Source organism: Osmia bicornis, chromosome 15 (assembly GCF_907164935.1).
Source record: "Osmia bicornis bicornis chromosome 15, iOsmBic2.1, whole genome shotgun sequence".
NCBI lineage: Eukaryota > Metazoa > Arthropoda > Insecta > Hymenoptera > Megachilidae > Osmia > Osmia bicornis.
This window is the reverse complement of record NC_060230.1, coordinates 1,307,523-1,331,712: the sequence shown is the minus strand read 5'-3', so window position 1 is coordinate 1,331,712 and position 24,190 is coordinate 1,307,523. Positions and strand designations below refer to the sequence as shown.

General features: G+C 36.8%; 4 protein-coding genes across 7 annotated transcripts; 1 reads left to right on the top strand and 3 right to left on the bottom strand.

The window, feature by feature from the left end:
• Positions 1–9: 9 nt before the first annotated feature.
• On the bottom strand, positions 10–1,040 carry LOC114872891 (ribonuclease P/MRP protein subunit POP5). The gene is made up of 5 exons (XM_029180620.2): positions 950–1,040; positions 768–836; positions 507–652; positions 266–435; positions 10–203 (listed from the first exon to the last, which is right to left on the bottom strand). Exons 2-5 carry the CDS (start codon positions 785–787, stop codon positions 87–89), a joined length of 453 nt encoding a protein of 150 aa, XP_029036453.1. The 5' UTR covers positions 788–836; positions 950–1,040; the 3' UTR covers positions 10–86.
• Positions 1,041–1,088: 48 nt separating this feature from the next.
• On the top strand, positions 1,089–4,275 carry LOC114872881 (FGGY carbohydrate kinase domain-containing protein). Of its 2 annotated transcripts, none has more exons than XM_029180609.2 (11): positions 1,089–1,174; positions 1,575–1,836; positions 1,903–2,014; positions 2,080–2,317; positions 2,388–2,515; positions 2,714–2,896; positions 2,985–3,192; positions 3,253–3,403; positions 3,480–3,554; positions 3,630–3,907; positions 3,982–4,275. In XM_029180609.2, the coding sequence occupies exons 2-11, from the start codon at positions 1,660–1,662 to the stop codon at positions 4,094–4,096; spliced, it is 1,665 nt and encodes a 554-aa protein (XP_029036442.1). In that variant the 5' UTR covers positions 1,089–1,174; positions 1,575–1,659; the 3' UTR covers positions 4,097–4,275. The 2 variants fall into 2 exon arrangements, with proteins under 2 accessions (XP_029036442.1, XP_029036443.1); XM_029180610.2 differs by lacking the exon at positions 1,089–1,174 and adding an exon at positions 1,327–1,382.
• Positions 4,213–8,208, bottom strand: LOC114872886. The gene is made up of 6 exons (XM_029180615.2): positions 7,449–8,208; positions 7,296–7,345; positions 6,552–6,898; positions 6,206–6,477; positions 5,909–6,140; positions 4,213–5,845 (listed from the first exon to the last, which is right to left on the bottom strand). The coding sequence occupies exons 2-6, from the start codon at positions 7,319–7,321 to the stop codon at positions 5,673–5,675; spliced, it is 1,050 nt and encodes a 349-aa protein (XP_029036448.1). The 5' UTR covers positions 7,322–7,345; positions 7,449–8,208; the 3' UTR covers positions 4,213–5,672.
• Positions 8,209–8,391: 183 nt separating this feature from the next.
• Positions 8,392–23,868, bottom strand: LOC114872893 (protein yippee-like 1). Of its 3 annotated transcripts, XM_029180625.2 has the most exons (10): positions 14,942–15,045; positions 14,640–14,770; positions 14,303–14,418; positions 13,906–14,175; positions 12,652–13,289; positions 12,339–12,556; positions 10,843–11,253; positions 10,652–10,695; positions 10,341–10,449; positions 8,392–10,156 (listed from the first exon to the last, which is right to left on the bottom strand). In XM_029180625.2, exons 7-10 carry the CDS (start codon positions 10,942–10,944, stop codon positions 10,067–10,069), a joined length of 345 nt encoding a protein of 114 aa, XP_029036458.1. In that variant the 5' UTR covers positions 10,945–11,253; positions 12,339–12,556; positions 12,652–13,289; positions 13,906–14,175; positions 14,303–14,418; positions 14,640–14,770; positions 14,942–15,045; the 3' UTR covers positions 8,392–10,066. The 3 variants fall into 3 exon arrangements, with proteins under 3 accessions (XP_029036458.1, XP_046144810.1, XP_046144811.1); XM_046288854.1 differs by lacking the exons at positions 12,652–13,289; positions 13,906–14,175; positions 14,303–14,418; positions 14,640–14,770; positions 14,942–15,045 and adding an exon at positions 23,573–23,868; XM_046288855.1 differs by lacking the exons at positions 12,339–12,556; positions 12,652–13,289; positions 13,906–14,175; ... (1 more) ...; positions 14,640–14,770; positions 14,942–15,045 and adding an exon at positions 23,573–23,868.
• Between the last annotated feature and the right edge of the window lie 322 nt (positions 23,869–24,190).

Genomic DNA, 24,190 nt, shown 5'->3' with positions numbered 1-24,190 from the left:
TTCTGAAAATTAAATTAAGAACATTATTTTATTAAATTTCTAATATTTATATATTTACAAATACAGAATGTTTTGATTACAATTTATCATGTGTAATCTTTCATGGCTGGAGTCAACGTCATTAAAGTCTCTTCCATCTTTTTTCGTTCCATATCGGTTTTTAAAGTATACCATATTTGTTCTAATTTTTGTTGTTGATATTTCTGAAAGATTCACGTATAATTGATTATTGTATTTTTGATAATAAGAGTAATTCTTTACTTACTTTGATAAAAAGGAAACAATGCCTTAATGTCGCGCCGACATATAGTATTTTTATCGATACTAAACGTCCTGCAATGTCGTTTATAACTGGAATTGATTTCAATAAAAATTGATGTGGACCATGTCTGGTTTTCACCAATGCAATCTTTGTGCGTGCATTACAATATTTTGCTAAAAGATTACAAAAATAGAAAGAACTGTTCGTTTCGCTTGAAACATTTAATATGCAAATTTTTGTTTACCATTAAAACCGGCTTTTATTGCTGCAGTGCCAAAATCGCCATATAATTGTTGAACTTTTTGTTGAATAGCATTATGTAAAGTTGTAACTTTCAAGGGAAAAGGCTTATCAGATTTATCACCAAGAGTTATTTCAAATGTTATATACCTACGAGAATTAATGTTACAGATTGTAAATTTTTTAAATAAATAAAATAAAGATCAGTTCGTCGTACATTTATTATAAATACCTATATAGAAATGTTTATGATAAATTTCATTACCTATTCTTAAAACGAACCATGTTTTAGGTTATGTAAAGCAAGAGTACAAAGGTCCCTGAAGAATGTTACCTGAAGACCAAACAGGCATTAATTATGCAAATTAAATATCACTTTATGTCCTTTAATTATGTACTATGTATCAATTATACGTTTTAATGTGTATATAACATGCAAATTATTACCACGTGCGTTAACTTCGATTACCCAATACATAAGGTTCAGCTAGGTCGCTGTCAAATACAGTCATACACGTGCGTATGATACACAACATTGTTCTAACACTCTTTTTTAACAATGTAATAAATAATTTCTTATTTTGAATATATCGATAACGTTATAATAACTTGTCTATTTTATTCTGATTCGTTTCTTAAAAGATTAATGGAATTTTTTGAAAGAAAGACCAGGTAATCCATCGAACGTGTGATATAATTAATCAACGTAACGCATTTAGAATTTTTTATGCACACATGTTTCCTTATACGGATCTACGTGTTATCCTTACGTAATGCAGTTCGTTTTTTAACGTTATAATTTTATCGATCTAAAGTTTCCGTATAGTGCCTAACATATTATATATTCCTAAATTTAATCAATTACTTATATAAAAAAATTGTATTAATAATTATCTACTTTTCTCCCTGTATTTATGAATTAGAATTAGAAGAACTATGCAGCAATAAGATGTTCATAGCCCACTGTTTCTTATTGCTACAAGAGTTATCTGAGGGTCATGTGATATTAAAAGACTAAGCCTATGATTACAGTAAAGACTTACTGATAACAGTTATGTACTCTTATTTGCAGCTCATAATGATCCTATTCCAAGTTCAGCCTTCAGTTGGTTTCTCTTGACGATACACATCAAAGCTACTGTTTTAAAAAGTAGAATATGGATTACTTTGTGGGTGTAGACGTAGGAACAGGAAGTGCTCGGGCTGCTTTGGTATCTTCGAAAGGGAAGATAGTGAAATTAGCAACATGTCCTCTTGAAATTTTTCACCCTGCTCCAAATTTCTATGAACAATCTTCTGACAATATTTGGACTGCTGTCTGCCATGTAGTAAAGGTAGTTTTAGAAGTGCATGTCCATTGTAATTAAATATTGGTATATAATAATTAGTTTGATTTATAGTCAGTTGTAGCTGATATCTCTGCAGACAATGTAAAGGGTATTGGTTTTGATGCTACTTGTTCACTGGTAGCAATAGACAAGACAGGATCACCAGTTACAGTGAGTCCAACAGGTATGAAATGAAATTGAAGGTATTGTTACACTTAAATGGAATATTTACCTGTTATTTTCATATAGGTGAAGATAAACAAAATGTTGTATTATGGATGGACCATAGAGCACAGGAGGAAGCGGATTTTATTAATGCACAAGGTCATGAAATGCTTCGGTATGTTGGTGGAAAAGTATCACTGGAAATGGAAACACCCAAGATGCTATGGCTTAAAAAGAATCTACCTTCATCTTGGAATCGTGCGGCGTTGCTTTTTGATCTGCCTGATTTCTTAACATGGAAGGCAACAGGTTCTGAGTCCAGGTACATGTGTGATTATAAACTAATGTAAAATTTGTGCACTGTAATATAACTTTCTGATCTCTCATTTCAGATCTCTATGCTCTTTGGTGTGTAAGTGGAACTACAGTGCTAGTCAGGATGGTAATAACAGATGGAACGACGAGTTCTTTGAGCAAATTAACTTGAAAGATCTGAAAAAAGATAACTGGAGAAAAATAGGTATTAATAATAGTTTTACGTGTTAGTGAAAATTATCATTGCTCAGGTAAATCTAATTTAACTTCCACAAATAAAACGGAAATTATTTCGTTTGTGAATACGTAGATTTTGCGTTAACAAGTTAACAAGATGTCTTTTATGTTTAGACAGATAATATGAAATTACTTTATTTTAACAAAGAGAACTATTGATACGAAGGTAATGATGTGAGGACTCCCGGTGATCCGGTTGACCATGGTTTGTCGGCAAAAGCTGCGTCTGAATTGGGGCTTCTAAAAGGAACAGCTGTGGGCACTTCCCTTATCGATGCACATGCTGGAGGACTTGGTATGATAGGCTGTTCTGTTCCTGGTGTACCCGTTAATTTACAAAATAGATTAGGTACACGTAATTTCTTCTCTTTGTACCATTCATTTGATCATTCTTTATACTTATATTTTTCTGACTGTATATTTTGTTTAACTTACAGCATTAATATGTGGCACATCAACGTGTCACATGATAGTCAATGAAAAGAAACTATTTGTAAAAGGTGTCTGGGGACCATATTTCAGTGCTATGATTCCAGGATTATGGTTGAATGAAGGAGGACAAAGTGCTACTGGAAAATTACTCGATCATATAATTGATACCCATCCCGCGACACCAGGGATCCTAAAAAGATTAAGTGGAAACAAGTAAGTTGATTTATTAAAAATTTGGAGGATAAAAAGAAACTTATTGAACTTTGTTTTTAGACACATACAACAATACTTGTCTGAATTGTTACAAACAATGGCAGATCATAGAAATTTGAAAAATGTTTCTTACTTGACAAAAGAAATTCATGTTTGGCCTGATTTTCATGGAAACCGTTCACCTTTAGCTGATCCAACGCTTAAAGGAATGGTAAAAACATTAAACGTTTCTTATGTTTCATACAAATTATTTGATTGTTATTTGTCTTTAACTGAATGTTGTGTAGATATCGGGCTTGTCTTTGTCTGTTGATCAAGAAAATTTGGCACTGTTATATTTGGCAACGTTACAAGCATTAACGGTACGAATACTTGCGATATTTAAGTCTTTAACTTGTTTTTGATAATAACAGAGTAAAATTTATGTTCCTCTACAGTATGGTACAAAATATATTTTGGAAACACTAGAGGATGCCGGTCATAAAATAGAAACCTTACTAGTTTGCGGAGGTCTAAGCCAAAATCCGCTGTTTATTCAAATACAAGCGGATGTATTAGGCTTACCTGTACTTTGCCCGGTTGAAAAGGAATCAGTATTGATAGGAGCTGCGATCCTGGGATCTTATGCAGCTAGGAAATTTCATACTATTTACGATGCTGTTAAAACAATGGGAGGATCAGCAAATATTGTAAAACCTAAAAATGAATGTCACAAGTAAGCGAGGGAACGATTATCTCTATTATTATTCGTGCAACGTAAAATATACTATTCTTATTTTTTTTTTTAAGGTATCATAACCAGAAATATCGAGTCTTTCGAAGAATGGTGCAAGATCAGAACGATTACAAGCAAATTATGAACGAAAATATCAAAACCTCTGATATAATACTAACAAAAGAATAAAATGTAGCGAGAAATTTCGTACTGAATCTCATTTTGAATAAACTAATATAAAGAAGCCCGATACTTCTTACATGATTTTTTTTATTAAAAGTTTTATGTACACAATTGTTAAAAAATATTTTGTTATATACTTTATTCTTGATCTTTATCTGTTGTAAATAAAGATACATACGAAAATATTTGTAAACAGTTCTTATCCCGATACAAACAGGAGATTTAAGTTTTACCAATTTATTTGGTACTTAAATGTCAATTTTCAATGAATACATGAGTTATAATTCTTTCATTACAATTTGATATGAAATGTATTTCACTTATATTGTAATTATTTAACAGTAATAATAACAATATTGCTATATGATTAATAATTACAAAAATATGAAAAATTTCATAATCAAAATATTCTCAATGAAGAATTTGTATTTCTCAATATCGTTATGTAATGCAATAAAAACGATATTATCAACTATCTAAATAAAAAATACGTAGTATACGCGGTTATAATTTCAATATACGTAATTATAACGTAGAGATTATTTCCTTATCTTTTCAACTTCTAATATACCATTTTTACCGTATGAAGTAACGTAATTATCACATTGTTCGCAAAAACTTCTCAAAAATTTTACAACCTTGATAGTCTATTCTTTCTGTTGACATGATTCGAGAAACGAACAAAATTAACGTTTGTATATCACAAAGTCGGTTTTATCACAAGCTGACATAAACTGCTAGACTCAATATCACCGATTCGGTGGATTTCAGCTTAAGTTCGGAAGAAAACCAACTACAATCTGAACAAGTTATAAACGTGCACTTTCATTAAAACATAATTTGCAGTATATTATTCAGAGTAATACTGTCATAAAACTTTGGATAAAATTTAAGTTCAGTGCTAAATATTACAACTGTTACAAAACGATATTGGTACTAATTGCACCTGGTATTATGTACTTCTCTTTAAATTAGTTCATTTTCTACAAGACAATTTGAATGGGTAACATTTTATGAAAAAATTCTGAGTATTAACGTTATGATAAACGTTATCGATTTTTTTTTTAGATGTATTAGCAACTTGATATTATATCAATATCACCGTCAGTCTTTCATTAATTAGTTTATCAATTTAAATTCATATAAAAATGAAAAGTGAACCCATATCTTTCAAAGTGCTTTAACAGAATTGAGTTTATCTTGTATAATGTTATAGCTCTAACTAATCAACGATTATTATAAACATTTAACTTCAGAAATAATTACATTCTGATATTTGGAAGACACAAAATGCGTGTTTCAATAAAACGTCATTTCGTTTATATGAAAATATTTTCTATAGTATTTATACTTTGCTTATAAGTAATTCATTTTTTTAAACTTTAATAAGGCCATTTGTGCAACTTGTGCAGTTAGGATATTATCGATACCGTTGGTAAATAATATCCTACCTTATAGAATAGTAATTCATTTTAAGATATTACCTTAAAAAGTTTTCAGAAAAAAGTTATTCACTAGCACTTCATATTGCTTGTCAAAGTAGAAAAATATACCATTAGCGAAAATATTACGATAAAATCGTTTAAACAAAGCGATAACATTCTGCAATATGATTAAGCATATATTGAAATGCCATGGAAGGAGACGTACCGAATCTCTGTCTCCATAAATGCTTTGATATTATACGTTGTCCTAAGGTATGGGTAGTTTCTTGAATTTCTTCACAAACTTCAACCCCGGTTTGCCAAATCGTTTCTTAACATACAAATCAGTTTATTAATATCAATGCACTACTGAGAAAACACGAGCTATACATACCTAGATTGTTGAGGAGTTTGTTTTTACCAGGCGGGTCGAACTTTTGTAATTGTTCTACGCTAATCACTTTGTATTGCTTTAATTCTTGTAACGATTCATAACTACAACATCGAGCTCGGCTATTTGCCACAATATAACTACCAGGAGCAGTATGTTTCGTAATTTCTTTCAAAGCTTCTTTAACCATGTCACATTTGCCACCATCTCCTTGCATCTTCTCAACTTTTACTGGCTAAAATAAAGCATAATATTAGAAAGAAAAAAAGGATAAAGTGAAAATAATATTTCTATGAATACCTCTGGAAGTGCTTCAATCATATGCAGCCACATGCGAGTTGGTATAGTATTCGCTTCGGCTATGCATACTATTGTATGAGAATTATTATTGCGTTTTTTAGCGGTAGTTATATCAGATGGATTCTCAGTCATGTAACCATTAGGAAATTCATCTACAATTAATATTGCACTTTGACCTCCTAAAACCCAATCTTCTGGATGACTTGCTACATAATTTTCAGAAACTTCGTCGCATCTTTCGTATACTTTTTTAACTACGTGTTTCTTTATTTCTGAAAAGAAAATTATAGTAAAGTTATTTTAAATTATATATGTACTATAAGATGTTAATCCAACTATTACAAACCTAGATAACTGGCAGTGAGTTCGCTAGGTATCATTTGACACCATCCTAATATCAATTGAAGGCACATTTTCAGGTCACATTTAACTCCAAAGAAAAAAGAATTCTCCCTAATAGATTGTTTCCTTGTACAACTAGGGCAAGACCAACTATATTTATCTACAATTCTTGCTTGGTTCCAAGCCAGACTCCTTCCTTTGCATTCAGGATGGGGGCAAGTAGAAACAGTCCTAATTAAACTCATTTCTTTTAACCATCCGCATAATTCTCCCTCGTGTCCTTGTTGTAACATCGGACGTACAACAACATCAAAATATCCTCCTTGATCTCCAAAACGTTCCATACATTGTCTAAAAATAAATATAATAATGTAGATGCAAAAAAACATAAAAATCTTAAACAATATATTTTATATTATTAATACATTTGAAAGAATTAGTTTACATAATCATAAATATAAAACAGAAATGAACAGGAATAACCAAACGTGAACGAGTAAATTCACAGGTCTCTTTACATGTAAGTGAAGTAGAAAAATCAATACTCTTCCAGGTTAAATGTAAGTTTTCTGTTTATCATAAAAAAATACTGATGAGATTTTGGTTGTTCAAACAATAGACGTTGCTTTTTTCAATCAAAAGAATAAAAATACAATATTATTAATAAAGACAGATAAACATCAAAGTTCCTTCCCAGTTACAGAAGCAACAAGTACAATCAAATCAAACCTAATAAAGCGTCAATTACCTTGCTTTAGCTTTCGCGTTTTTCATCTTTCACCCTGTTTCATCAACACTCTACAATTTTAGGGAAACAAATAAAAGCCTATAACATTTTTAAACTAAAATGTAAACAAAAATAAGGAAATCAACAAGGAACCACAAAAAACCAAGAAACAACCTCTACGAATCCATCGCAAACTCTGGATTGCTCTGGATGTGCACTAATCGTATCATCACAGACCAGGTAGCAGACAGAACAATCACCTTATAGGAATTTGTGTCTGGCGATCTGAAATACCGACATTGTACAAAACCCTCATTCTATGGTCCCTTAAATCGCCGCCCCTGCAATGTCGGTATTTCAGAACGTAAAACACAACTTCCATAAAGCGACGATCTACATCATACCTCATCTTTGATTTCACATTCAAAATAAAGAAATCTTTTTCGATTAGATATCTTGTATTTTTTTTTTATTATGAACATGTTTTACAAAGCAAAATTGTGTAATGGTGGAAATGGTGGATGTTGGTGGAGGCTGAAAAACTACAGAACCAGTGTTGGTGGGTTTCAACAAGATCTCGAGAAGAGTGAGTGCGGATAAAGGGTCATCGGCACAGTAATATAAAAAGTACTCTTCAAGAAATAGCATGAGGATTTAGGCCGGCACATTCATTCACCATATTTCTAAATACACCCATGTATATATACTGCACTTTCATATGTATGCATTTAAAATAATGAACATACAATTCAGTGTTTTAAAAAGTCGTTAATTTGACTCCACCTGATTTTTAAATCCATTACTCAATCTATGCTTTTCAAAAAAAATGATCTAGCTTAAATGAAAAAACCGATCAATTTTTGTACACTTATTTCACAATTATACCTGGACTAAAATAAACATATTTTTCACGCCTGCACATATTTTGCTACCTTCGTTTTAATGCTAAACAAAGTAACAAATATGTTTCAATCCGAATCAATAACAATTTGTAAATATAACTTTATAATTAAAAATACGCACAAGTAAACATCCTTAAATAAAATTTCAATTTTAATTATCACGTTGTTATAAAAGTTTATTGATAACGAAGGTAACACAAAAAAAGCCGCCTAAATATTAGTAATGTTCTTTTAATTTATACAAGCAGTCTCGGAAATATGATAGCCTATCGAAAAACTTAATTATACTTGAATGTCGCTGCGTTATACGTGTCGGTATAACGTGAGAAAATGAAAAAAAAAAAAAAAGAAAATGATAATAGACGAATTAGTATGAACGATAAAATTTTGTTCTCGTGTAATGAACGATGAAAATCAATCGTACATTCGGGTCTCGAGATAGCGAACGCGTTAAATTCGCTCTAACAAATAGTAGTGATTCTGTGATGTCACTGAACTCTATTCAATATTTACAAATGAGATCGATATTAAAAAGTAATGAGCAATTAATTTGTTCCATACTTTTTTTTTCTTCTTTTGTTTCGTTTTTTTATCCTCATTTCAATACATATAATGTATGTATACCTTCGTAGTGCGTGCATAGGAAGGCGCAGTCCAATGATTTCACAACGTAAAGATTCAGTCATACCACACCCTGCAGAGCCGACGAAAACGTGAACATGTTAGAATACGGTATTATTAAATTTTTTTTCTTTCTTTCTCACCTACAGTAACGGCGACTGGCAGATAAACAGACAGTTTGGCAGGCATGGTGAACATAAAATCAAACATGTTACACACACACGGACACAATGAATCTTCAATTATTTTTTTTTCCTTTTCTTTCTCTCCATCTTTCTTACACTCATACACCACCCGCACAAAACATGCTCACGGACATATACAAGTGTATCTTCCTTTCCTGTCTCACCAGATCGGGTACTCTTACGTATTCTTATGTTCTATATCCATGAGGTCCTATAATATTGTAACATAGGCTTTAGTATGCTATATCGTAAGCTATACTAAAAACTACAACCACGTCGCCTAACATGCGACGCGGCTATCTTAATAATTAATATTAGGAATATCGGCAGTGAAATTCCAATGATAGACGCGGTAGGCAGGCAGTCAATCCAGCAAAGTCTGTGGCACTCGCGCTGCTCCGGTGCAATAACGGATTTAAAAAACTTCATCTCGATCGGGGTGCCCCGCGCGTTAATTTTTACCATGTATCATTGGCATACCTCCAGAAGGAAATGTCTACGAAGATAATGAATTAAAATTAGGGGGGCACCCCATTGTTCGAACAGTACGATTCTCCATCTTTATTTCCACCATGGCACCTTCGTCATCATATTCACCATCGCTTATTAACATCGTCATTTTTTTTTCTGTTTTTTTTTTTTAGTTTCTTATACTCTACCCGTTTCTTTGTTAATTGTTTTTTCTTTTTTTTTTTGTATTTCTTTTATATCGTTTTACTTATCTTCTTGTTTCGTCTTATTTTCTTTTTTTCTTTTTGCTTTTCTTTGAAAAATAATTTCTTTACAATACTTCTTCGTGTGATCGATCCGCGATGCCGCGGATCACCGGTGTCATCGTTCGCACGATAACCAATCGATCGGAAAGAACTTAAAACAGCATCGAATTGTCCGAAACATAAAAAGTTACTAAGATTACAAATCACAAATGAAATCACAGACTTTCGTTGGTGGTTCGACAGAGGGGTGGGGAGCCGCACATCGCAATTAGAACAACATTGTAGGCATTAAACGTTATCAGGAAATGTTCGATGGGTGGTGCTGTTTTTGTATCGGGAACGCGTTACTTGTTGTTCCCCTCGACCATTTATTCCCATCCATTTTCCTTGATCATATGAGCAAGCTCAATGATAAACTTGCCCTCTTTATACTTCTGACTCGACTCGAACGCATGCTCCTGAAAAATATCATAATACAATAACATGTGTATAATTTTAAATTATAATTCAGGCTTGTCCATAAGATTGTCCCTGGTGATTCATGGCGCCTACCATACGGGCAAACTCTTGGACAACGCTGTACCAGAAAGAACCAGTGGTCTCTGATTCGCGAATAATTTTTTCAGCAACTGGCGAACTTACGTATTTCCACCCAAGGGTGGTCTTGCAACATTCGCAGTAAATATCAGCAACAGCATGAAGGCCAGTCAACAGAACTCGCTCCTCTGCAGGACCACAGCCCACGTTCACCCTAAAATAACGAAACGATCTTTATTACAATGCAGTCATTTAGATAAACACTTTATCGTAACACAGAAAGCGAAAGAGAGAGAGATAGAGGGAGGGGTACCACAAGAGAAACATTAGTTCCCCGGGTAAAATAAACGCGTCCTACTTTCCGTTCACGAGACTCCGATCTCGGTCTCTCTCTCCGAAGTCATCAGCATACTTACACGGAATTAAAGAGATAGGCACGACCTTGACTGCCCTGGAAGGACTGCAATCAAAAGAAGCAAAGAAAAAAAAAAACGCCGATTAATGTCGTGTCGATTTGTAAAAAAACAACAGCGCCGTTTTTTTGTAGATGCGCTGTGCAGAAGTAAATGCAAGAAGTCTGTCCGTTACCTGATCTAGCACGGCTCACCTTAGAGATGAGTTCGTCGTGGTTGGCGAGGTGAGCACGGCAGTGAATGCACGAGTAAGTGCGGTGACACGAGGGCAGGTACGCTTGAAAAGTTTTGACCATGATGGCGCGTCCAAACAAGCAAAAGATACTTTCGCCCTTGTCGTGATAATAGTTTAGTCGGTTCTCTCTCTCTCTCTCTTCCTCTCGCCGTCTGTCTCTTTCCCCTTTATCAAGTGTCGAGCAGCAGCAGCGAACGCTTCTTCTTCACTTCTACGTGGAATTGTCTGGCCGTTAACCAGCAACGATTAGCGTATCGAATTTCTTCTTCTTCCAGTCGCGGGGTGGTGGTGCAATAGTGGCCCCGTTCACCGCCGCTTCGTACTCCGATCAGCTGTTGAGCTGGTTCAGACAGCGCCGGTTCGGGGACACCTGTGAACCCGATAAACGTTTCTATCAATTCCATCTATCCTTCCTCGCGGATTACAATTCTGTTGTGCAACTTAAAATTACTAGGCGTTTAGAACGCGCACACGCTTTGCGGTAGTCGTTCATAGATTCCCGCCTCGTGATAGATTCAAGCCGATCGCGAAATCTCCTGAAGCAAATACAATAATGTCAAAGAGTGAGATCGCTAATATTTCGTATAGACATATGAAACGTGTTCACCGAGAGGAAATTTACTTTCCCAAATATTTGGACGGTTCTAATCTCTTATGTGATTCATCCGGTAAAGCGCGGGAAATAGCAGAAAAGGAGTGAAATTATATTAGGTGATGTATCAAAAATAAAACAAACATTGGCTCCTGCGCGTTCTCTTTGGAATCCGCTCACACTATTTTACCCGCTATCGTGTATATTTGTTCCACAACTATCAGTTCCGAGTTATTTATAACGGCCTGTTAAATAACGCGCGCTTCGCTCGCTATTCGGTGCCATCAAACTGCGTTTTCTAGCATACTGTATTGCTATTAAGGGAAAAACAGTCCCGATGCGGTTGGCGCGATTAGGAAAGAAGAACAGATAACATATACACGATGCGTGATGAACATATGTAAAAATAAGAGTCGCGAGCAAACGTAGTGGTGGTGGTGGAATAATGAAACTGCTGCTCGAACGTTTTAAAGCGCAATAGCATTAATGTACTCTATTCCATATCGAGCGACCGGCTACACCACGTGCTGGCGCGTGTTCAAACAAAGAAAAGAGACAAGGTCTTTATTATGATGCATCTAAAGAAAAAGGCTTCTTCTTTATAAGGAACAGAGGAAACGCGGCCCGGTCTCTCTTCTTGTCGAGTTGCGTTCGCACCAACCCGGTTTCCTCTACCTCTTCTTTCTTGTAAGAGAAGTACACTTGAACTTAAGGGGGTATATGTTCCTATTTTTGAAGTAATTTTTAAAACTAAAAATGAATGGATCATTTAACTTGAAATTTTTCATACGTCCAATATAAATATCCTTTCGGTTCACTAGATGACCTGCCTTTAAAATAATAGCTTTTAACCTTTAAGTTACCTTATGCATATGCAGGGAGTTTCGAAACAAGTGTTGCATGAAATCATTGTTGAACGACGAAAGATACGAGGAGGTATAGAAACTCTTCCCTGTTGAATTAGTAAATGTACTTTTCCTTCGAAACTACTTCAAAATACGTAAGGAAAAATTGTAACGCTCGGTCCCTAGGCATAATTGCATTCAATTTTCTGTTCTTCTAATCCCTGGGTTGTTCATACCTTCGTAACATAAAAATAAAAATACACTTTCGTTAAACAAAAATTAAAAAAAAAAAAAAATCTTTAAAATAATCTTAAACGTATCTGTTCCTTACCAATACACAATCGTGAATGAACAAGTTGCTGGCATATAAATAAAGAATAATTTTCTTTTGTCCTCCCAAAACAATGCGTAAATATGCATGGAAACGAATAAGAATATCAATGCTACAATTCAGTTCAAGGCTTCAAGAATAAAATGTATTATTCATTACGATGACCGAGGAATACATCATAACTGTAATCATCTCTCGTTTCCTTCGTGCATTGCAAGACACATGGTTGACATATGTGCAAACAAAGAGAAGACGAGGCCTTTGTTTTGATACGGCAAAGAGGGCGTGTGTTCCTTCTTTATAAGGATGGAAGAAGAACGGCAACCTTCTCTTATTTGGATTTAGACATCAGACGGTTTTTCTGAGTTTAACTCCGTTTCCTTCCCTTTCCTCGTTTTTCTTCCTTCCTCGCTTCTTCTTTATCGTTTCCTTTCCTTAGGCCTACGTATCCTCTCTGCCTCTTGTTCTTTTCCTTTCCAACTTGAATCAATCGAAACAACGATTCGCCACGGCCTTGCGATAACGGTACTATGTATACTTCACTTTCCAGGCTTATGACAATGCGGAATTTAACACTTGGTGTGACACAACCGCCGGCCAAGTTTCCAGCTGTATTATTTCTGTACGCGTCGGTCACTCTGAAGATCATAAAAAGAAAAAGAAAATGAATATGATTAAAGTTCTATTTAAGCATCGTTCTAAAAAGAAAAGGAGTCAATGAAAACTTCACGACAATAGAAGTCGACAGAAGTTAACTCGAAACTCGGTGTATGTAAATTGAAACAACGAACCAATCTGTATACGTCGTATTTTTCACGTGTCAAGGCACCAATCGGTCTGGCAGATTAAAACCACGCACATTTATAGAACGCAACAATTTCCATTTTAAAAAATGTGCAAACATTTCATCGTTTCACGAGTACCTCTTATGTCTGAAGGAATTTTCAGAATACCTAATTTAACAAGCTGGATTATTCCTAATCCTGCGAGAAGCAGGCGCATTAATAAATTTTCGCCAGACAGAAATAAGAACGAAAGAAGATTTTGCTTCAATTCAATTCCCACGCCTCGAACATCGGCGATAGCAACGACCGCGTACAATAAAACGCGTTGAAATCGTGGCGCGCGGTTCGTCGGCCGCCAGGTTCTACGGCGAATCCGCGGAGTAGCCGCGGAATGAAGTTTCCCAACGAATCGTAGGGGAACAAAGAGATGGAACATTCGAGTCAATACACGGCCCAAGGTCATTGCTACCTCCGTCACCGACGCATCCTCAGAATTTCCGATTTTCTTGTCCATCCTTTTTTTTTCCGGTCCGCGCAGACGGTGCACGCCTATCTCCCCAATGAATAAAGAGACGAACACACGAAGAATCCGGTGAAAGCCTGTCGCCACAATAGACGCTTTGTTTTTCCATCTGCCGTTGCTGTGTGACGTGTGTTGTGTACCTGATCCAGACGAAGCGTGCAACAGAAGCACGTGGAACAGATGTCGCGTCAATACGATTTCAAAGTGTAGTTTCCTCTAAAAAAAAAAATTGCCTTTACAATAAATATTCTAACCTTCAAATTTGAATTTCGCGCGAAACCCGCCACCAATCGACGAATACTCAACTGAAACCTTCTTTTTCCTTTTAAAATTTTTTACCTACCTCTGATATTCAGAACAAAGGCGAAACAAAGGATACCTAAACGGTTCGGTCTCTTTATCTTTTCCAATTTTCGTTCAAGATAAATGTAAATTTCTCACGTCCCTGAACTTGTCCAGCTAAGTGGAAAAATATGAATGTGTTATTTGGTAGAACGATAAGATAATAGAATGCGGTTTCTTTTGATACGAAGACGAACAAAAATATTGACATCTGAAATTCAGCGCTTCCGTGGACACCAGATAAGAAACAATTTCAATACATTTTCAATATTTATCGAGGCTTGAGCGGAAAATCAAAAACACTCGGTGTTTTATTTTTTTGGAAGCCGAATACAAACCAATCGCGTAATAATTTCTTCTGTCTTTCCTGTTGCTTCATTTCCATTCTTATTTTAAATTCATAAGTCGCTCCCATGTAAACAATATTTTATATTCATTTGAGATTTACATGCTTAGAGTATCTTTTAACCTAAAAAAACGTATAAATGTATTTAACAGTAATTATTCAAGAAATCAATCTTCGATATCAAAAGCTTTATACTCGAGACATTTATAGAAGACAAAAAACAAGTTACCGTACAGTAAACATCGTGTTAAAATGAACGTAATATAGATCCAAATAAATGATTAGATTGCGTACCGATTAAAATTACTTTTCCACAGAGGTTAGCGGTTAGCAGTAAACTCGATCGATATGGATATTGTGTATCTTATCGATTTCTTTTTTTTTTTCAATCGTGGCAACTATTTCTTTCGATTGACCTCAGTATCAATGTCAGGCGACGAACGTTCTCGTAAGACTTCGAATGACGATCGAACGAACAAACGATATTAATTGCTCAATCGAGTTTGCCAAAGAATCGACTTCCGCGATTCGATAAAAATAACTAGTCGATCGAATCAATCGTCAATGCAGTTTCCCATCTACGTTACCGCAAAATATTTTCCGCGGGAGAATTTAATCGGCGGGAAAGGTAACGATGTTAAATGGAAAATTTGGTTAACCGTCCATTTCCTATCGATCGCGCTATCGATAATTTCGCGTTTGCGCGGCAAATTCGATCACCTTTGAGCTTAATCGATGACACTGAAAGTGCTTGACAAATGATTATTTCAACTAAAAGATAAGATTCGAAGTCTCTGAAAAGTTCCACGCAGAACGTAGGTTATTTATACGTATACTTTTAAATAAATTGCGACGGACGGAATAACTATTGATTACCCAATTGAAACTATTGACCGAGTTGATCATTTTGGCACTCTCTTTCGTCAATTTATATTGATCACTATATTCCAAGTGCTACCAAATAGGCTACCCTGTCGGAATTGTAAATAGAGGCGATCGTAAAGATTCATAAAGCGTCGTTAAATAACACTTATGTTAATGATCGCCCGCGTACACATGTGCAGGAACGCGATCGTAGAAATGTGACCATTGGTGTTAATAAAAGCATGCGGACAATATGGCTGTCGGCCAACGTTACAAAAATTCTTCTCGAGTCTAATTTCATCTCGAAGGTGGCGGGTAAAAATTTTCCGCTTCGGACTCGTATCATTGTCCTTTTCCGTTGAACAACGAGATACGATTGTCTTCGACTGAACTACCATTGAACGTGGTCGACTATTAGACACCATGCGGTAACCAAATACAAACACGTGACGAACGATCGTCAAAGAAGACGCTGTTACAGCGAAATCTCTATACCAGCAGATTAAGTTGAAACTATTAAAATTCACGGAGTCATGTGACACCTGTATCGAGAAATGAAAATAAACGCGGTAAACAGCGCCACTTGACTTTCTACCAGGAAACTACATAATTCGATTGTTTAGAAATTCTGACACGTTACACGATAATGCGCATCGACTTTCTTTGAGTAAGATTACTGAATAAAGTAAAGGTTAGGGATGATAGATTTCCCCTTAACCTTCCACTAGTTACAACGGATAAGGTTAGTATGACACTGAAGTTGCTATAAGTAACCTAAAAAGTACTATCACTTTCAAGAAGGATCGATATAATTTATTGCGATTCACTGTTTATATATATACTTCACTGGAAAGATAAAATATATGAAAATTCGAATATTTTTAAAATTAAATACAACGAATATTGGGTGCGCAAAACACACTGCGCATGTGTCATGGCGGCAACTTTTTAATCGCACAGTTCGAAATTTGTCAAGACTTTCTACTTGATACAATGTAAAACCATAATGATTTCCGTCGCGAGACTAGGCTGTATGGATAAAAGTACCGTCGCAACATAAAATAATCAAAAATCTAGATGCAAGTGATAGTTCACATGCAAGAACCTATTTTACGGACATGGTATGCATTCTTTGCCGCTATTCACCAATGTCACTTTCTAAGTAGTGCCACCTACGATATACGATATAAATTGTTGGATAACAATCAGGTATGTATTAATGATAGTTTCAAACATGTTTGTGTAACGATATAAGCAACATTTCTAATATTAAATCACGAACAAAACATTAATGCCGAGTATCAAGTATTTTAGGTTAGGCAACGCGTCAACTGAAGTTAACAACTTTTACTTGTTCAACAAATTCATATTAACCCTTTCAATTGCATAATTCTATTGACGATTGGACATATGGTGTTAAGGATCATAATACTCAGCGATAAGCGAAACAACTGTAACCTCAACAACAGAGTGAAAAAGACGGCGGAAGCGAGTTATCGTAACAATCGATAACAGTTTGCGCGACAATCGATAGCTCTTTTCAACGGGTAAGTTCGGTACGTAAAGGGTTAAATAGATATAATTGTGAATAGTATTCACGAGAAGGCGATCACGTGTTTGACCCACGTTCGACAGAACACGCATCGCGGGTCATGCAATACAGTCACGACTCTGCGCACGTCATCGCGTGTATTGACAAAATGTTTTCTATTGCATATCACATGCAAGGCGGTACGCGGTGATACGGCCTTAATGCGTTGCATGAACTAACGTAGATCAACATCTTTTATGATAACAAATTTGAGAAAAAAGAGAAAAAAAAACGGAAGGATCGAAAGATATTTCGTAAACATTTGCGCATCAATGTTGCGATGTTTGTATTTTGCGCGCGATTCGCGATACGTTTGTTGACCCTTTTTAAATTGATCTACTAGGTATCTCTGAGAAATACAACTTCCAACTCGTTAAGATAATGCAATCAGGTGAAAAAAGTGTTTATATTCCTCTAAAGGAAAGTAGTACGCTTTTGGAACCAGATCTCATAACAATAACAGAAAAGAAACTATAAAGAGAAAAATATTGATAAATCAATTCAGTTATATTTATTATTTCATTTACATTGCAGCTTTTGCGTCGAGATAAAAATCCAGGAATTTGCATTGACTAACGAGGAATACAAATAATCAACAATAAGTGGTACAACGAAGGATCTTTACACTTTCATGAAAATTCGCCCTGGTGGCGCAAATGTTGTATCTAAAAATACGTCGATCTCCCCCCCCCCCGGTAAGTGTAAATAACAAATATATATATGTATGTACTTCGAATACGAAGTGCACTGTAAACACAAACAGTGATGATAAAGAAACGAGTGGCGTTGCGTCGTTTCTTTCTTTATCTCTGCACAGGTTTAACGCGTTTTATGCGTCAACCGAAATAATATCGTCTGCTCAGAAACGCAAACAATGCGCGTCGATGGAGGTACTTACATGCCACTGGCCACTTTGCGTCTCGTAACCTTAGAAAAGATATATTTAAACTCGTAGTCACAAAAATATTAGTATACGTAAGCTTTTTTTTACAAGTTAGTTGCCGAGTAACGACGATATTTTTTCCGCTCCGTCTTCCATTGAATGCCCGAGAAGATATGGCTTCAATAAGTCGCGCACACTATTCTACGGATAAGGATCCCATGTGTGTCGTATCGGGAGCATCGAATATTCTCGTAAATATCAGATTTTATATCCTCTTTCTTTCTTTCTTTCAGTTCAACGACTGCTTAGAATTTGAAGAATCAAGAAGGGATGCTTCAAGTCTATTTTCGCGGCAAAATGTTTTGCTAGCCATTTTGCGGTGAAATAGCAAACGGTAATGCAATCCAGATATCACTCGCGAGCAGTTATTTCCTCGAAACGCGCTCCGTTGATTTGTTTCCACGTTCTGCGAACGAAGAGAACCGTGTGTGTGTGTACGCGTTACGATAAATTTAAGATCACGAGAGTAGGAACCGAAATATATTCCTGCACGCAGGCAGCAGCCGAGAAATCTCATAAACGGATCCGCCACGCGATTACGTGCGTGTCTGTGTTCCCCTAACACAGAGAGAACAATGACTCGAAGAAGAAGCGGACGTGTCGTCTTTATTTTTCCCTCGCAACAAGTTCTGCGGGGATCGACGACGTGCCAGCGACGCGTTCGCTTAGCATGCACGGCGAAACTTTCGAGCAAGGTGCAGGAGGCACCGTTTTATAGATAATTCGCGAGCGACTTATAAAAGCTCGAGAGAGTGAAGATTGTTGAACCACAGGCAACATTGCATGCACGAGCATCGAGTAATTACATACGATATAACGGTTCTGTGCCCACGACGCTCGAAAAGAAACGAACCGCGATAAGAATGAATAGGCTGTTGCTGGGAACCATTTTCACCGACTACGTTACTATGCTACTCGCGATCGTAACGCGCTCTAAGCACGGAAACAAAAAATCATTTCAAAAATGTTATACAACGTTATAGTTTCAATTTACGAAGGCTTCGTCGTTAGTATAAGTTACGAGTTATAAGCTTAAACATTAATTTGATACTGTAACGTTATATAAAAGTTTCTAACTTATTCGCGAGTGTAGCAAGAAGTCGCAATTTCACCATCGGCTTTATACAAATTAAAACTTTTAATCCATGCATCGAAACTGATCAGACTATTTATACTCATCATCCCCTACAATTTGAGCCTAGCCGATGATCAAGCCTCTTCTCGTATATAAAGCTGTGACTCACTAAAGACAATACAAAGAGAAAACGTCTGAATTCGTGACCGCTGTAAATTGCGTAGCATACACAGTCGTTCCATGCAGGAGGAGCGAATGATTCATGCTTCGAAGTAGCAAATCGTTTGAACGACGATACAATAACCCAGCTGGTATCTTTTTTTTTCTTTTTTTTGCTATACCGATTTACGTTACACCGAGGCACGTTGTTGTAATTGGCGATCCGCGTGTACCGAGTGCACGAGATAACGACGATAACAGGAAATCTAAGCCTTGAATTCCTATCTTTGTTTAACGTTCGAAAATGCAACGAAAGGAAAACTTATCGAATCGAGGCGACGGAAAGAGGAAAGGGTATAGGTGTGTACGTGTCTCTCCCATTAGTAACTCCGCGTTGGTTCATACTTTCTTCTATCCACGTCCCACCTATAGCCTTATTTCTCTTGCTTCTGCGTACGTGTTCCAGACTCGGGTAAACATATACACGGGTGCATGGTGCACATGTGTATTGCCCACGGATATATTTACGTACAGCATGTACGGCTTCGATTGTTGGTTCGTCAACTGCGAGTGAAATCAAACAAAAACACTTGCCGGCGCGCTACGCGAGTACGATGCACAGATTGAAAGAAACAATTTTTCTTTCAACCTTGTTCTACTATTTATAGACACCGCTAATGTAGGACCGAAGAGAAAAGGGATAGCTTTTTTTATAATTTGAATAATATTAAAAATTGTATCTTTAATACTAATCTTGTAATGAAACATTTCAGGTAACAACGTGAGAATGAATGGGTTTTCACGTCCCATTATTACAAGCCAAGACAAAGAGTATAATCCAATCTATACCGAAGCATTGCATAGGATATCCTCGAGCGTGGAATCAGCAAAAAAAGAAGAAAGAAGAATACAAACGGGGTCTAATCCATTTGTCTGACGGGTGAAGAAAACCGGTGAAAGAATGAATATTTATGGAAAAAAGGAAATTAATATCTACCCGCTCCATGTGTAGCGTGTAATAAACGACCAGGGTCAGGACTTTTTCGTTTCTTACGTTTCTTCTTTTAACTCGCGTTTGTGTGCAGAGAAGAAAAAAGAATTCGAAGAGAAAAAGTAAAACCACGTTGCGTAGGTCACGCACGTACAACGAACCAGACGCAAAGTGATAAATGATAGCGAGGTTTTTGATCGCACAAACCCCACCATCGTTCACCGAGTTTAATCAAGTACGCGCGAAGAAAATAATACGTTAGTTTGCCGGGGCTCGGCAATAAAGCAAGCTTTAATGGAAGTTCACCTGCGACGTATGACTCTTTACGAATTATGAATGGCATTCTTCGTAGTTTGTCACGTTTCACGCGCCTACGTGACTAACAACGAATCCATTCCCGGAATTAAGGATCGTTTATAAATTTTTTTTACTTTTGCGCACTTAAGCAATATCGTAAATTATACAACACCTCCTATTAGGAATAAAAATCTATTCGTGTATTTACAGAATGTTCCAGCTGAAGAAGACTATCTAGACATGAATAAACAAAGATTGTTCACTGAACGTAAGTATCATAAAAATATATTACTTGATTGTTGAATATTCGAACGACAAAGAAATTTTATTATAGGTGGAAGCGATCAGTGCGGCTTTCAACCAGTTCATTTATGGATCTTCAGACACATCAGTGTATTTCTGTACACATGTATTTATACACTCGCCGTGTAACCCTTCACCTCATCTCGCGGACAACACAGGAGGGATAAGTTTAAAGATTGCAAGAGCAATTGCCCTGGTTGGCGTCGCACAACGCGACAGCCTCTGCAAGGAAAAAGTGAAGTGACGAAGAAAAATAAAAAAAAAGGGAAAAAGAATTGGAGAAAAACAAGGCCTCCTCTGAGAGCTGAGAGTTCTGGAACGTGCGTTGGCCAGCCTGCCGACGATTCTATCTATTGCGCACAGCCCAGCTGACAGTCCAATCAGCTGTAAACGTACACAAAAGCGTCGTCCAACAGGTCCACGCGTTCTTACAGAACGAACTATACCGTTTTTATTGCGCGTAGAAAATAGCATTTAATTACAATACTGTTTCCTTTCCGCGCTCAACTGTGACGCAGCCTGATTTACCAATAACAATTAGGTGCTAATTAGTGATAATTAAGATAGTTTCTCTTTTTTTGATTTTCAAATTACGTTGCGTGGCTATTACAACATTGTATGATGTTAAATAAATTTCAGTCGAAAGTTTATATCTCGGAAATCTTTGCTGAATTAGATAACAGGGATATCCAATCTGGAAATTATTCGTCATTAGCCAACCCGTATCTAAGATTGTAAATCTTGAAAATCTCAACCAATGACCGAAAAAAAGATTTATTTTTTTTCGCCACTTCTGGTCTGGGAAAAGGGTTGCCTCTAGAACGAATCTCGCTCTAATTCACTTCAGCTTGTTTGTAAATCTAGCCAAGTCTAATGCCACGGATAGGAAGAGTTTCCTTGCGGCGAGGAGTCGCGGGGACTCGTGCTCCGCTGGTCAGACAGGAATCGCGCGAGGCTACACCACTGTAACTTAAATAAACAGCCGAGAGAGGAACAAGCGCGCACACAGCCGCTTCGAGTTTAGTTAATTCGGGTCATCGTCCTTCGTCACTCGTCGCGCATATTTAATTTTCCATGCAAGCGTCCTGACGACGCGACGGATGTCGCTTTCAAAGCGAATTGCACTTTAATATGCACCTTGTATACCCGCGTCCTCGTACAACGGTTCTCGGTCTATTAAATTCGAAAGGCGCCATAGACTGAAGAAAGCCCGGGATGGTTAAACAAATTGCGATCGATACGATATGTAGATGGTAAAAAATAACCGAGGTAACTGACGAGCCATTCTCGTCGATAAGGTCGATCTTACTGAATTAGCGTGTTTAGTTAACCTCGCCAAATATTTACGAGAGAAAAATCAATGGAAGTTTGACGGTCGGAAACACTGACAAGTAGCGTTACGTCAATTCTCTCCTTTCTCTGTCTACCACTTAACCTTACCACAGACCGTTCTATGCGAGAATATTATGTATGTAGGTGTTTTTTTTCTTTTCTTTTTTTTTTTTTTTTTTTTTAAATGCGATCGAAGTCTTCCACACATGTGTCTAATGTATACAGAGGAGAAAGAAAACGTCGCAAGGGTACTACGACGAGGAGGCACGTTAAAAGATAACAGTTCGAACGTTTTTATGACGCGTCGGTTGAATCAGCTGTGAGTGTGTACAAAACAAGAGAGCGTGTATTATCTGGTGACATTGGCGTCGTTAAGTATCAGTGAAAATTTATCGTCGGAAACGGCGTGTAAAACCCGCGGTGTCGTTGACATTGCGATTGATTAAAAATCATTCTGAAAATAAAGAGTATAAATGAAAAACAAACACACCGGTAAGGTCATGATTCGTTCGGATGTGATAAATATTTAACGAGATTTTTCATTTACAACCAAGTAACGTGATTTTTCTCCTACACATACACGTGCGTACGTGACGACACAGCTACACGATATGGCAGAATTTACACTGTTACCAAGCGTGAATGCTCTAAACAGAATAGAGAATCGATTTGAAATGAAAATTAAACGAATTATCGCTCGAGATTCGACGCGAATAACGCGAAGAAGATGAATCGTTTCGGAGACGCCACGAAACGACGGCCCTGGATCTTTCGTGTAAGGCAGCTGACAGCCTCCCGTCAGCTGAGAGCGTACACAAAGTCTGATGCCGTATGCGCACATAATCTTAATCTTCGGCCTGTTTCCAAGCGAGAACTCACTGCCGTAAAAAAACTGATATAAGGTTGTTTAACTCCACGCACGATTCTGTGTTCCGATGCTCTAAATGATTGCACATTAAAAATACACAGAGTTGAGAGAAGAAGAAAAAAGAAAAAAAAAATAGTATTACGCGATTCGATGCACAGACCGAATGGAAAGTGCGGACGGATTCCTAAAACTACGTTTCCAAACCGACAGCCGTCGATACACTATGCTCGATAAACAGAAGGAGAATGTGAAAAATTAAAGGGGTCTTGCGAGTAACGATCCTTCGAGTGAACACGGACATCATCAATAACAATTCCCCGTTGGTAAACGAGACGATCATTGCACTTTCAATTGCCCTTTTAAGAGGTCGAATTTTAACGAGACACGATAACACGCGATGAAAAACACGAGTAAAGTTTAACCAAAGTTTCGATGGTGTTGTCAAAATAAACAATGAACGCGTGCACAAGAAGAGGGTGCATCGAAACAAGGGTTTACGCACCTCCATATGCATCCGTGGCCGCGACAACGAACGACGACGTGTGCCCTCGGCCTCTTCTCCGCCTTAAACTTTTGATCACGGATCACGGCTTCTTCGTCTTCGCGAAATGCCACAAACAACAACGACGACGACTCGTTTTGATCATCACTAACGCGAAACAGTCGCATCCAGCGAGCACCGTACTGCTGATCGGCTCGGCGTCGTTCGATTTATTTCGGTTCGTCCGCAGGCGGGACGATATACGATGACCACTGCGCATGCGCCATTTCAGCTTCGTCTCTTTCCGGACAACATCGCCAGAGGTCGCTCGCGACAACGTTACCGTTTCCTTTTCATCGCGCTATCAAATCCAACGCGGGAGATTTTCAGGATATTAAAACTGTATATGTAAACAATAAACAATGATTTCTGATTAGAATCTTTGAATAAAATATTTTATATAGATAGAACCGATGTATGTAAATGTAAATTTGAACGGTATACTCACATTTTTAATGATTTTATAAACAGGAATATTAAATTCTTTCCACAGCTCGTAGGCAGGAAATGCGGGAAAAGGAAAGCTACTCGTTTTACAATTTCGTTCTCGTTTAAATGCGTGCTTCACTTTCGTGCTGC

Bases quoted from the DNA above. Each gene is read 5' to 3' on its own strand.
- LOC114872891 (XM_029180620.2), bottom strand. From the start codon at position 787: ATGGTTCGTTTTAAGAATAG. The intron at 653-767 runs GTAATGAAATTT...TAATTCTCGTAG, and splicing joins ATGGTTCGTTTTAAGAATAG to GTATATAACATTTGAAATAA. The intron at 436-506 runs GTAAACAAAAAT...GTAATCTTTTAG, and splicing joins AATAAAAGCCGGTTTTAATG to CAAAATATTGTAATGCACGC.
- LOC114872881 (XM_029180609.2), top strand. From the start codon at position 1,660: ATGGATTACTTTGTGGGTGTAGACGTAGGAACAGGAAGTGCTCGGGCT. The intron at 2,015-2,079 runs GTATGAAATGAA...ATTTTCATATAG, and splicing joins AGTTACAGTGAGTCCAACAG to GTGAAGATAAACAAAATGTT. The intron at 2,318-2,387 runs GTACATGTGTGA...CTCTCATTTCAG, and splicing joins GCAACAGGTTCTGAGTCCAG to ATCTCTATGCTCTTTGGTGT.
- LOC114872886 (XM_029180615.2), bottom strand. From the start codon at position 7,321: ATGAAAAACGCGAAAGCTAAAGCAAG. The intron at 6,899-7,295 runs GTAATTGACGCT...ATTTATTTTTAG, and splicing joins AACGCGAAAGCTAAAGCAAG to ACAATGTATGGAACGTTTTG. The intron at 6,141-6,205 runs GTATTCATAGAA...GCTTTATTTTAG, and splicing joins TGATTGAAGCACTTCCAGAG to CCAGTAAAAGTTGAGAAGAT.
- LOC114872893 (XM_046288854.1), bottom strand. From the start codon at position 10,944: ATGGTCAAAACTTTTCAAGCGTACCTGCCCTCGTGTCACCGCACTTAC. The intron at 10,696-10,842 runs GTGAGCCGTGCT...TTTTGATTGCAG, and splicing joins ACGACGAACTCATCTCTAAG to TCCTTCCAGGGCAGTCAAGG. The intron at 10,450-10,651 runs GTAAGTATGCTG...TCGTTATTTTAG, and splicing joins GCCTATCTCTTTAATTCCGT to GGTGAACGTGGGCTGTGGTC.